This window comes from Symsagittifera roscoffensis, chromosome 2 (assembly GCF_963678635.1).
Source record: "Symsagittifera roscoffensis chromosome 2, txSymRosc1.1, whole genome shotgun sequence".
NCBI lineage: Eukaryota > Metazoa > Xenacoelomorpha > Acoela > Convolutidae > Symsagittifera > Symsagittifera roscoffensis.
This window is the reverse complement of record NC_087063.1, coordinates 65,030,917-65,046,363: the sequence shown is the minus strand read 5'-3', so window position 1 is coordinate 65,046,363 and position 15,447 is coordinate 65,030,917. Positions and strand designations below refer to the sequence as shown.

At 32.2% G+C, this 15,447-nt stretch overlaps 1 protein-coding gene across 1 annotated transcript in view; it reads right to left on the bottom strand.

The window, feature by feature from the left end:
* The window catches only part of LOC134839919 (kiSS-1 receptor-like), a 48,397-nt gene that overhangs the window by 18,260 nt on the left and 14,690 nt on the right, over window positions 1–15,447 (bottom strand). The window contains exon 3 of the mRNA XM_063855547.1: window positions 135–350. Coding sequence (XP_063711617.1) covers window positions 135–350 — 216 coding nt within the window. The remainder of the gene's footprint in view (window positions 1–134; window positions 351–15,447) is intronic.

Here is a 15,447-nt window from a genome sequence, read left to right as displayed (position 1 = left end):
TCGGTTGCCTCTTAGAGTAATTGGTTTGAAAGCGCAGCTGAGGAAATCTAACGTTGATTTAAGCAAAAAGTCGAGAAAAATTGTTATATAATTTTTTTATTATTATAATAATAACGAGGTTGTGAATGACCCACCTGCGGGCTGTGCATTGATGGCGGCGCTGGTCATAATTGCGTCATATATGCCACAGAAACAGATGAGAATCACGACAAGAGGCAGGAAATAGCAGATGGTCACTAGCCCCAAGTACAGTCCCAGCTGCAATCCCCGGGACCAGTTGTCCAAACAGAAGCACTGGTCTTCCGCTGGCCAACAGCTGAACAGCTTATGCACTGGAATTATCAAAGCTCCTATAACAAACAATAACCAGTTCACATACTCTGCTTTTTTTAATGCGAAGAATGCCCACATAGTGTGACTAATCTACGAATTTGGCCAAGTAGGGCAAGTTTGAGAGGAGGATCCATTTACAAAAAACTGTCAAAATTTAATCGATGTCTCACTTTAATTGATACCTCCGCTTTTCAACAGTTCGCGCTTACTTTTTTTAGTATTGTGAATAAATTTTTTAAAACGCGTTTAAATTAGCAAAAAAATGGCTGCCGAGATTTTATTTCAAACTCATATAGTTTTTAGAAAATTAACAGTAAAAACGTCAAAATGTTCCTTGGATTATATAAAAAAAAAATTAAAGTGCTAACTCGGTAACCAAAATCTGGCTATCCGCACTGGAACTCTATGAATAAAAATCGATTAAATTGAGTTTTATTGACAGTGTCTAGAATAGAGTGAAAATCATTGATTAATATTAATTCAAAATAGAATTTTTTTGTTTTTATTTGAAAAACTATTAAAATCCATTGCAAATTAATCATATAACATATATTTTCCCTTTTTATAGTTGAAATTTTATTATAATCAAGTTTTTCAACTTTATTGAGATCAAGTTTCAACGCACACTTAATAGTCTTCAAATTTAAAGTCAAGTTGGTTAGTTGCTGATCAATTTCAATTTTTCTGCGCAACTTTTTTTTAACTCATTTTTGTTACTAAATTTGGTTTCTTCAGTCAATTTCTTATTTTACTTAGACTTTTTAGGGGCGAGGGTTGAGAAGGAGGGCTGTTGAAAAAGAGGTTTAAAGGAGGGGGTGTGTTTGAATGGGTGAGTTGAATGTATATAAAGACTAGTGAAAACCTTCCGAAAACTGCCAAAATGGCATTGTTGACCTGTATTTAAAACATTACAACAGAATCTGTCGAAAACATTGAAAGGGAGGGTTTGAACAATTCTACACGGGGTGGAGGAGAGTTGGCTCTAGTGGGAAGAATTTTTGGCAGTGTGGGACAAAGGGTTAAATGTTGGGGGGATGGGTTGGTAAGGGGCACAACGGCAAACGTGAGGAAGTGATGGAGTCGTTTTGCTATTTGAGAAGGCTTAGGTTTTAAAATTGAGTCAGTCGTACACCCATTTTGCAAACTTCTGCATTACTCGTTAGATAAATGCAGTTATTTTGCTCGACGGAAAAGAAAAATTAAATGAAAAAATCAAAATCAAATTTATTGACTTTAAATCGATTATAATTGATATGAAATTTGATAAGAACAATGGATTATCATTAACTTTTTAATCTATTTTGTTGTGTGAGGGCAACATCGGAACTGATTAGATTGATTACACTTAAGACCGCAAAACTCGATTATACATCAATTCTTTTCACTTCTTTGAGATGCGGGTAGGTCTGATTTGACAAAGTCTGAAAAATACCATGCCGAGAATTTAAAAATAACTCCCAAAAAAAGTAATTTAGAGCGACAAAAAATTGTTTATTACAGTTTAGTTCAGCCTAAGTGTTGGCTTTGGTGATTAACATATCTCTTGACTGTTTTGGGATCTTTATCTCTTATTTATGAATTCTTTGCTTGATTGTTAACTGGTGCCAGAGCGATGTCCAAACGAAACGATTTAACCATATTTTTTGTGATTCCAAAGAAAATCTTCCTGCTAAATCTCTTTGAGTAAAACATAATTTTGGCAACTGTTAGTAGTTACACTGGCAATTGTAAAATTACACAAGAAATCTGCGCTTTAAACTTTAAAAAAAAAATCGCTCAAAAACATCTGAAATTCAATCTTGAAAATTGATTTTGATGGCAAAACAAGGAACCCAAACCTTCAGTTCTGTCCTAACTTTCATGATCAGACTGCTTGGTCAAACCATAAAATTCAAACGCTAGAAATTTAGGAAGGCACAAAAGGCGAAAACAGTTCATCAATTTTGTTTTTTGAAAATTTAAACAAAAAAATTTTGATCAAACCTTTTTTTTTTTAAATCTATCAAAATCTTGAAACGTTTTTTGTTAAAACTATCAAAAACTGTTAAACAGTTACAACTGTTTTCGCCAATTTAATCAATTTAAATCAATTCCGGCACAAAAGTATATAAACAAAAAGAGTTACAGCGAGCTAAATTGTTTTATTTATTGGGAAGAAAAAATGATCAATTTAAGGTTTCAAATGCGTCTGAGAGGAAAGTCTTGTTGAGGCGAGCTAAATGATTGTTTCCATTTTCGAAGAAATAGAGGAATACATATGCTTGGGGTGGTTTTTTAAAAGTTCCTTTTTTTAGAAAAAATTGTGCCTTGTGGATCTATCTCTTGATTGATCTACCTCACCAGTGCGTCCGGGTTTGCACACCACAATAGTAACCTGCCATAAATCTGCACTACAAAACGTTCCAAATTGAGTTGAGGCAGCTAATTTTTCTTGAACATTTGCTATTTTAAAAATTGATTTTATGTCAAAAACATCTGTAAAAATGTAATTTTTTCTGCACAAAAATTTTTAGAAAAAGGGTTGAGGCGAACTAAAATCTTCTTACCAATGCGTAACAATACGCGAAAATTATCGGACCCTAGAAAATTATCAATTTAAGTTTCCAAAATCGTCTGGGGGAAAATGTAAATTTTTTGTTGAGGCGAACTAAATTGGTCTTATGAATACGTAACTAGACGCCGAACTTATTAGAGGCTAAATAAATTATCACTTTTTTTTGAATAACGGCTGCCAGAGGCGGATCTAGGATTTTTCTCGAGGGGAGGGGTTGTGAATTTTCAAAAAGTTGTTTTTTTTAAAGTTTTTTAGGTGATCAAATAGATTTTTTTGAGCTCTCCCAAATCACCGTAATGACTCTGTTTTGACTGAAACTTCTGCGTCGTAGGCAAAGTTTTGAAAAAAAAACAGGCCAAAAAGATATTTTAGGCACTTTACAGAAAATGAAAATGTTGAGCAAAAAACACGCGTTTTTTGGCGCGCTCTCCCCTTGAAGAAAGTATATTAAAAAATTTAAGGGGTCGGTCAGACAAAAATGGTGGTCTTAAAAAAGTATCAAGGGGGAACCCTTTGCGTAGGCAGGAAGTCGAATCCCCGAGGAAGGAGTCCTCCCCTTATATCCGCCCCCTGCGTCCGAGAACAAAACTCAGATTTTTACTTTGTTTTTTTGTGTGAAAATTTCATCAGTTTTTTAATTCAAACTTTTGTATTTGACTATAAAAGGCAGTCGAAACGTGGGCTTCTCTCTGATACCAGAAGTCTTGTTTCGAGTTTGAACTCGAGGAAGAAATTACAATTTATAATACTTCACTGCGTAAGGGATAATATACATCAGGTTGATTTTGCTTTGCGTGGAGACCTGCTTTGAACTTCAATCGAATAAAGGAAAAAATCCAATATAAAGATAACTAAACGGATGAAATAACAAAATTTAATGTTGAAATCAAAGCTAGTCCCCTGAAGTAGTTTTGCGGATATCACTATTTTGTGATGAGAGATCAGTTTATCCTTCTGCTCTTCATTTTTTTTTCAATTTTCATACTTGGATTTTTTCATGATTGCAGTGATATTGCTTTTTCCCTCTTTGTTTTTTTGGCGAAATACTAAAGAAGTTTTTTACTTGGGTTGCAAGGCTCTATAATACTACAACTACCTGCTAGCCGTAGATATTAGCTTAATTTCATAATTAGTTATTCTGAAACGCCAAAAAAAAATTCTTTTGGAACCTGATCTAGACTACATTTTATGATTGGATAATTTAGATATTTTACCAATGTAAAGTATTTAATATTAACCAATCATGATCCATCTAACTAACAACCCACTTATTTGTAAGTGCTGAAGTTACTTGTAATTTCAGCACCAGAGAGATTTGAATTTAACTTAGAAATTAGTTGGACTCTCCCGAGCATTTCAGCAGCCGCAATAAACCAGTATACCCTAGATCTATTGAGCCTAGCAGAGACTAGTTAAACAACCTGAGACTAGATAGTATAAGAGTAAGATTAGGATCGGTATTAGACTAAGAAGTTGCACGAATCTATCCGGCCGAAAATAAGATAGCGTGACGAGCAGACGGTGTACCCTATCCGAAATTACTCTATGAGTTAACCAACTCGGTCCTAACTCATCTGGTGCGACCATAAGTCTCGAACAAGACCTTAATAGCTTAGAATTAACCAAAATAGATTAGAAATTAGACAAAAACATTTACAAAATGTTATACGACAATAATTTAATCGAAATGTCTCTACGACTCAATAGATCAGAGCCAATATTCCGAACCATAACAGAACTACCCGGAATTGGAAGAAGACCTCGAACCAGAGACGACATACGACAAAGTAGAAACTTGCCATATAGCTATATGATAGTTAGGCAAAAACCAGAACAAACTTTTATATTTAGAATACTACTAGCAATGAATTTAGATTTTCATTTGCAAACATAAAACCTTGAAGTTAATCTTCAAAATCTTTTCAGGCGCTAAACAAAATTATTAATATACAATAACGATTGATAAAAAGATCTAAGATCGTTTTCCTAAAACTCTGCAGTAATATACAAAACATGTTTGAAAAATATTTATTGAAAAATAAAAATAAAAATTAGTAGCATGACAATAAATGGTTAGTAATCATAAATCATCCTGTTGTTCCAGCTCCATCATCTAAAACATAACAGCAATCATAAACCCACTAATATCATCAAAACACTAAATCTTTCCTTTACACACATTTAAAATTTTATTAAAACTTAAATTCACTTAATTTTAAAACCAGATCATCAAGGCTTATCCTTGGATCTTAAATCATTTTCTACTTAATTAAATTTCAAATTTGATCACCAAGGCTTATCCTTGGATCAAACAGAACAACTTTGTTCTCCCCCACCCACTTAATTAGTGTCTAACGACCTCAAACGTCGATTCACTACCCAACCCTTTCTAAAGACCTAAGACTAATAGAAATTTTTAAACAAAACTAATCATTCAAATTAGGATAAACAGTGAAGAACTTCGGTTATTCATCCTTCACTTGACCCCCCCTCTTACCAGACCCAGGATAAATCTTAGACTTAGTAAGTTTAAAATAGTATCTAACGAACTACTCGCGTTCTAATTATACCTGAACCCTGTGGATCGATTTACTATTCTCCAACCCTTGAACACAATCACTACCCCTAAGTAAGATTAAGTAAGTTAACACCTTAACTTATACTAGCCACGAGAAAGTAAAAAATCATTCTTCGGAATCGATATACTTTTCTCTCCAACCCTGAACAAACAGACCCAGGTTAAGCTAACCAAAAAATCGTAAGAACTAACAGTTTAAGAAAATAGAAATCATTTAACAACCTTTTGCATCCGTCATCCTAAACCTTATGTCATTTAAAAACCTAGGAAATAAACAAACAATCGTTTTACACAATTGTGAAATAGATAACAAAAAATACGACCTTGTAATCACACCTCATACACAAACAGTTGGATACATTCGAACAAAACGACAAACACTAAAAAGAAAAATAATAACGAAACAAAGACAAATAACACAAAAAAGATTTTCAAAAAATCGAAACGCATTTTCAGAATCAGAAACCAACAGTTTAGACGAACTTTACAAACTAAAAGAATCAATAGATAAAAATTGCCCACTTCACGATCAATTATATTTTTCTGACTCAGAAACAACTTCAAATTCATCAAAAAGAGGAAAAAGAAGAATAAAAAAGCAGTATAAACACAAACCAGTACATTTATACAATTGGAATCAACCAATTCGACACATTAATAATTACATATTAACAGTCATCGAACGAAAAAATGAGCTCAACGCACACCCCAGGTGAAGAAAGTCCAGATGATGATGAAATCTTTCCTTTTATAGTAGATGCAACCACTGATAGAGGACAGCATATATTTTGCAAAAATTTACTATTAAATTTATTTGAACCCGGAATCAGTCCATGTAAAACAGAGTTCCCAGATGTAAAAATCAAAAGACAAATCATAGACCACTACTTAAAAGATATATGCAACATAACACAACAGTATGGAATCTACTCCATAGAATTCACCTCACCAAACCATAATAATAGAAAATATACAATTCAAACAGACGATCTTGATTTAGAATTTTCAAAAGTTTTTTCAGAATATATAAAAAGCATCCAATATCATAACTCACAAAGAGCAAACTCCATATTCACCAATGAAGTTTTCGCAATAATATATAGTTATATTTCGATATTAGAAAACGAAATCCCAATAACAAATGTCTCACCGACAGAAACATCTAAACATTTGAAAGTACGACATGAAATCACACTACTCTCTAGTTATTTAAACATCATTAAAGAAAATTTCACGAAAGACGACGTTTCACAACATACAAAACACGATCTACAAAAAATTTTGGCATGGTTCATAATAGATTATTTCACACACAATATTGATTTAATTGCACAAGCAAGAAAAAATTTTAGACCCCAAAACTCGAACGATGATACCGCTATCACAGAACAATCAGATTATGTTTGGGACCCCGAATGGTCTCATCCCGCATTTATAAGCTTCCCACAATCAATCTCAAGTCAAGCAATAAGTACGATATCTTACATAAGAGATTATGTAAAAATAATACCATTCACCATTGATGCAACACCATTAAACTATCATACATTTTTGCCCGATACACAAAATAATAGTTTAAACTCTACAGTCATACACAATGAAAACCTCAATGGAACTAGGAATCTTACTCAACAAGATATCCAGACACCATCACACTTCATAAATGAAGAAATTGTACACACAACAACTACACAACAAAGTATTTCACCAATACGCCCAAATTTAACAACACCAAGAAATACAAATCCTTCACAAACACAGGTAACCTTACAATCAACCGTTAAACCTTCGGTTGCCCCTAAATATTCACATATGGATTACCAAACATACAGACCCATGACAATACCATCAAAAACACGCAAAACATTCACTAGAAACAACTTTACAGACCATAATTATAATTATACACATCCATCAAAAACATATAATCAACCACAAAGAAATTTTAACCAATATACAAGATCTCGAAATTGGGATAACCCAATGACCCAACCTAATTCAATAAATTTCCAAACAAATCCTCCACAGGATCACAGTGAAAATTACCCATTTTTTCAACAAAATAAAAATAAAAAACAGACATCTTATCAAATGGATTATTTATCCTCAGATGATGATTTCTTACAACCAGATATATTTGCACCAAATACTCAAGAATATCGTAGACAAGGAATACAGAGAACACGTACAAATCATAGAAATTTTTCTCCACAACCAATAGATGCACAACATCAACAACCAATTCAACAACAAAATCTAATTAATACACAATCTTTTCAACCAATTCAACAACAAAATCCAATGACTGCACACTCGTATCAACCATCACAAATGCAAAATGAAATACCACTCCCATATTATCTCCAACAACATGAAATAACAAGAAACCAACTTTCAAATTTTTCTCAAATGCCAAATGCAGCAGAATCATTACAAATGACAATGAATCCATACCTTATGGGTGGATCATCAATAACATCAAACAAACCTTTAATGGTTTTCACAGGAACAGACCCTGAATACTCTGTAGAAGATTATTTAAATGCAGTAACAGCAAACCTGATTTTAAATATTGGACCTGAACCAATTAATACGCCACTACATCAAAACTGGATACATCGACGCACAGCGTTAATACAAACAACCTTAGATGGCGCAGCCCAAAAATGGTTTTCAGTACTACCTCTAGAAATAAAATCAAACTGGAAAAGGTTTACACAGGAATTTTCAAAAATGTTTGACTCCGAAAGAAACAAACAACAACAAAGAGTTTTATGTAATGAAATTCGCAGATTACCAAACGAAACCATCAAGCAAATAGCAGTACGAATCAAAACACTAGTTCGAAAAGCATATTCATTAAATACACACGACTATAAAAACACAAAGATGACAGAAATCTTAATGATGACCTTAACACCACAATTAAGGAAAATAGCAATAAAAAAGAGAGCATCCCATCCTTCTTCAATTCGAGAACCCGATTTAGATTTTCGAAAACTAGTAGACAAATTAGAACAAGCAGAAATCACGATGAAACTAGAAGAAACGGAAAATCTGAAATTACAATACGTTAACAGAATTGAAACGACTCCCACTAATATTAATAATATACAGGAATCAGAGACAGACCTCGTTGAAAAAATCACTGAAATACTCAATATTTACGAAAAGAACCCAAACTTTAAAGGCAAACCATCTTTCAAAAAATGGTGTAATTATTGCCGACGATACGGACATAGTATTTCCGAATGTAGACAAAAACAGCAAGACAATCAAAATAAACCTCAAAAATATAAAGAACCAAATAAATCATTCTATCAATACATGAAAAAAGATCAAAATCTACCGAACAAAACAGTCTACAGCAACAACAGTTCAGGAAAACCACTCCCGAACAATACAAATTATACAAGAAATCAATCACCATATAACTCAAGTTATAGAGGAAGATCACCAGAACGAAGAAACACGAATAATTCATCACAAAATCACTACAATAGACCAAATAGTCGAAATAACTACTCCAGATCAAATTCAAATACACAACGATTTGTTTCTAGATCTAATTCCCAATCAAGAAATAACTACTATCCAAACAACCAATCACGAAATTCATCATACAATAGGAATAGAAACTACTCGTATAATCGAAATAGAAGTTATTCAAACAACCGAAACCAGAATTACCCGAACAATCAATCAAGGAATAACTCATATAATAGATCGAACTATAACAGACCAAACAATAATTACCAAAACAGATCGCGAAATAATTCACAAAATCGACACTCAAGTTATAATAATCGTTATAGAAATTATTCCCAATCACCACACCGGAATAATAATAACTATAATAATTCTAATAATCGCCACAGAAGTAGTACACCTAAACATCAAAGACAAATCAATCAAGTACAATCTAACCCAGAAACAACATCAGACCCTCCAGGTATTGATGACACAGTAACTGATACGTTACAACTCAATCAAATAAACTGTACATCATCAGATTCAGAAAGTGATACTGAAAACACTCTTTCTATCAATATGATAAAAGTCGAAAATGACTATGAATCTGTCATATATGAACAACCCTTTTCATCACACATATATGAAAATCAATCAGAATTTCTTCAAAATTATTACACTACACCCATAAATTCCACACCAACGACGCAAGAAACAAATGAGATTAACACTACAAATCAAACCAATAAAAATACCAAAACAAAATGCTTGAATACAAACCACATTTATCAAAATATACAAAAAGAACAACCCAAAGAAAAAATTTGGACAATACCATTTCTCTTAGAAAGCCCAAGAAATAAAGAATTTCAACCACCAGACCTTGAAATAGATTTTTTAATTGATTCAGGAGCAGAATCAAACATAATAAACATCCCCACATGGAATGAAATAAAAACTTTACACCCAAAGCTAACACCTCTTGAAACCTCCAGTAAGTTAGCAACAGCACAAGGATCAACATTGATAAACTACGGAAAAATCCAATTATTTCTCCTCCCCACCAGAACAATGGAGCAAAGCAAAATTTTAAATAAGCCATTTAAACAAATATTCCATATCACTGACATTAAATATAATATCATTGGAATACCATTTATTTCGAAGTATATACCAACAATTAACATACTAAATAGTAAAATATTAATCAAAGATAAATATACAAAAACAAAAGAAACATCCTTAACATTTTTTCAAAGATTAAATAAACAACCACCATTCTTTTCAAAATTCTACCCAATATTTAACCAACAAAGAAAACACCTAAAACCACTATCAGGAAATATCTATAATTTTTCAATCAAACAAGTTCACCAATATGATAAAGAACAAAACAAACAAAAATTTTATATGTCAGATTTTGAATTCAAACCTATTCACAAATTTTTCAAAATCACAATCTCATCCATAAAATATTTGAAAAATTCGAATTCAGATATCATTTCCTTACATGTCTATAACAACACACCTTACCAAGTAACATTACCTTTAGGACTTTTAGGATATTGTGAAACCAACGCTACAATATCACCAATACACGAAAAAGCCTATCGCGTAAATAATATACTCCAATTACTAGATATTTGCCAATCTACAATTCTTAATGAAGAATTATCTATAAATAATATAATAAGTAACGAAAACAGAAATACGGATTATTTCACAAAAACTCCATATTTCAAACCTACATTCAACATAAGTAACTACACAGAGGACCAACAAAAATTTTTAACAATGTTTAATTTCCAACATTCACAAATAACACAAGACGAATTCGAAAAATTAGCCAAACAGCTAATTAAATATTCATCAGTCTATGCAACATCAAAATTCGATGTTGGAAAAATCAGTTCATCACTACATCTCCCGTTAAAACCAGACGCAGTTTTCAAAAAACAGAGAGCAAGTAAAGTACCAATTCACTTACATGATAAAGTGAACAGATTACTCGACATTTTAGAACAATACAACATTATATCACCAGTAAACAAAGAAGAACAACCAAAAGGCAACACATTTATCAACCCTGTTATCATTCTAGCTAAAGGAGAATCATTAAAAATCGTTCTCGATGCTAGATACCTCAATTCACTTATAGATGAATCAAAATGTAATTGGCCCATTGAACCAATACAAGTTATTTTAACAAAAATAAACGGCAAATACTTTACAACCGCCGATATGAATAGTGCATACAATCAAATGCCACTAGATGAACAATCACGACGTTTAACACAATTTGTTATCGGAAACCAACAATATGAATTCAACCGCTTATTCTATGGAATATCCATAGGACCAGCAGCATTTTCAGCTTTTATGAGCAAAATTTTTAGACCACTGATACTCAAGAAAAACGCAATCACCTATTTAGACGATGTTTTTATGCAATCACAAACAAAAGACGAGATGTTCAATGTTTTAGAAAAATATCACCAAATACTTCAGAACGAAAATCTGAAGGCCGCCCCCGATAAATCACACTTCTTTTTGACAAGAGTTAAATTCTTAGGACATAATATAGAAAGAAAAACAATCACTCCATTGAAATCACCCATTGACGCTATTCAAAAACTTCAACCACCAACAAATAAAAAGAAAATCCAAGAATTTCTTGGTATGTTAAACTTTTTAAGTAAATATGTTTATAAAATGCAATTATATCTACGACCATTTTATAACATCCTTAGACAACAAAATAATTTTGAATGGAACACAGAACATCAAACACGATTTGAAGAAATAAAGAAACTTTTAACTGAACAAATTTCAAACACAATTCCAGATTCAAATCAACCATTTTATGCAATGTGCGATGCTTCGAACTTTGGCATCGGTGCAGCACTATTACAATCACATAATGGTACAAATAAAATGAACCTCATATCAGCAAATTCTCGATTATTCACTCAAGCAGAGCTACGACTCTCAACTCTAATGAGAGAATGTACAGCCATAATATATACACTGACAGAATATGAATTTCTGATACTTGGATCAAAACATCCAACAGTTCTATTCACAGACCATAAACCAATCATCTTTCTCTTTACACAAAAATCTAACCCAAACCACCGAGTTTACAGATTTCAACTAATTCTAATGAAATTTCCAAACTTACATATAGTTTGGACTGCAGGAAAAAATCTTGCATTACCAGACACCTTAAGTCGAAATACACCACCTGAATTACTTACACGAAAAACAACAGTTGAAATACCCAAAAACATAAAATTCTACCTTGCAGAAAACGAAACATCACCCCGATTGGAATGCAAATATGCAGTAAAAACTGATATTGAACAATCACAAATAAATAATTTACAACATTTCCCACTTTATTTAGATTGTCAAAATAATCATTATGAAGTTGATCTACTTGGAACATCAACTTTCAAACCAATCCCATATTCTCAATGGATAAAAAATAACACCCAACAAAAACGAACAAAACAACACCCGCCTAAAAAAGACCATTTTCCACTAATTGAAAAAGAAGATTTAACTGATAAAATAAATTTATCAGGACCACAAACAAATGATTCAAAATACACAATAAATCAAGTTTTTGACCTTCACGACCCACTTGATACAATACCCTTATCTAAATTCGAAATTGAAAACATTTTTCTCCCTCCAACAGAAACGATTACAATTTCAACACTGAAACAATATCAAAATCTTGACCCGATAATTAGACAACTAAAATCATGGCACAAATATAAAACTAAACCTGCCAAGGCAGATTCAACCATTCTAGGAAACAAAACACTCCTCCGATACTTTCGCAAATTTAACAACACAACAATTAACGAAAATACAGACCTTTTAGAGTATAACCTGAATGAATCTACAGTTCCATGTCTCCCTTTAAGTATGATTCTTATAGCTTTTAATATTTCACATACACAAAATATTAAAGGACACTCTGGATCAGAAAAAAACATATTCAAATTTTATACAAAATTTTTACTTTCCAAATGCACCAATTTGGATAAAAGTACTATGCAATGATTGTATAGTATGTCAACTAAATAAACCTTACCCAAATCAAAAACAAATAGCACAAAAACAAGATTTTAAAGGACAAAGTTTGTACTTTAATCATCGTATCTCATTTGATACCAAAGGACCAATTTCACCCTCATCCGAAGGAAACTCCTACATTATGGTAATTGTTGACGCATTTACACATTATGTAGCACTTAACCCAGTACCACATTGTAACGCTTATTACGCTTACACAACACTCTATGAACACTGGATAGCAAAAATCGGACTACCAGAAATTTTAGTTACAGACAACGGTACAGAATTCATAAATAATGAAATTATCACACTATGTCATTTATATAACATTAAACACAAACCACGTACATCTCATGCACCTTGGACAAACGGCTTAGTCGAAGGTATGAACCGTTCATTACAAGAATATCTTAGATGTATCATCAACGGAAATGATACAAAATATACCGAATGGTCAGCAGATGTAAAATTATTTCCCTTAGCGTATAATTCACAAATTACGACAACTTTAGGAATGTCACCATACGAAATGGTTTTTAACCAAAAGCCACGCAAACCAATAATGTTTACAGCAAATTCTCATAAAAACGCACAAGGTTATTGTCAACCAAATAAAGATTCAATTTGTTATAACCTACCTTTACATACACACGATGAAGATCATTTTCATCACCCACAAATTCTTAAACTAGCCTCCGGTACACACACCGAATGGATTCTAAATAGAGATAAAAAACACAATGAAATTTATCAAAAAATAACAAAAAAGTTATTACAAAGACAAAACATTAATGAACAAATCAATTCACGTTTTACACCAGCCTCCGAATTAAAAATTGGAACATTTGTTTTAATACCTAATTTTAATACTCAAAAGGGAATTTCTAAAAAATTACAACCCCTTCGAAAAGGACCATACCAAATAATTGCAAGACCCACTGAGGTCACATATAAAATTACCGACTCAAACAAAAAAGAAATCGTTCAACATCGAAACAACCTATTACCTTATTACCCAAAAGAATACGCACTCCGCGAATTAACTCAATTATATTCTTTCACAGGATTAAAAATCATTCAAAATGAACCACATCTGAAAAACACAGAACAAAATGATAACCCCACCGAAAATCAAAACACAAAACCAACCGCCACCAAAAACAATACACAAAACCATAAAGAATCCCCAAAACAAAGAAAAAATAGAAAAATGACCGAACAAATAATACCCCAAGAACAAATCGACAAATCAGAAAATAGAAAAACAACAAGACTCCGAAATCAACCACGTAAAAACTATAAAATATTCATCCCCCAATCTAAAATTTTAAAGAAAGTGGAATTTCAAAAGCAATTTTAACATTATACTTCACAACCTTGAAACCTCCGAAACATTTTTCATTTACATTTTTCAAAATAACATGCTGACAAGTACGCAATAATTCTAGTTCAAAATAGACCAATAGGATTCATCCAATCCGTCACTTTCTCTAACTCAAACTAAGACCAATTAGACGAATCATATAGAACTCCAGGCACATCGATAACTATAACTTTACGACCTCCAGGTCAAAAATAAGCAAACCACTCCAACTTGACAACTAAAATAAATATCACCATAATACCGTACCCCTCCCTTATCTAATAACCCAAAGATCAACAATATTTCCCCAACTCAGACCACGAATACCCCCAAAACAAATTTGTTAACTTAGCCTAAAGTAACAAAATGAACATTTTAATTAGCCTAAAGTATAAAAATCTCACCATACCCCGGATCATTTGACAAACAAAAATAAAGAAAAAGACGACCTCCCAATCACCATGAAAATTGCCCCCAACAATTTTTTACAAAACTCAACCCACTTGTCAAAAAACTAATAAATAATCCGACCACACTAGAAAATCGCCTCAAACAGCAAAAAATATTCGACCAAGAGATCATTTCTTAAATGCTCTTCTCTCAATCAGTTACTCAAATACTCATAAATCTTAAACATTTTTTTACAATACTTGAAACCTTTATAATATTTCTTTTTGATATACTTGAATCTTTTCTAATAATCCTAATCATTTTTTGTAACATTTTTTGAATTTTCTACACTATACTCGAACTATTCCTCCAACTTTCCAAAACCCTTGATTATATCCACAGGTACGATTCATATAACTTGTCTAAATGATACGAAAAATTTTCAGTAGAACTGATATTTTTTTATTGTTTGTAATTTTCATAGCATTCTTATCATCCCTCATTTTGACAATATGTAAATGTATAAAGAAAGCAATCTTCACATTTGCCCTAGCAACAATCCTTCTAATTCTTTTTTTGGAAGAATATTATAATAAACATAAACCTTCCCACTAAAGTAACAATTCAAAAATCCATCAAAAATTGCTACCCAACAGTCACAAAGTCAGT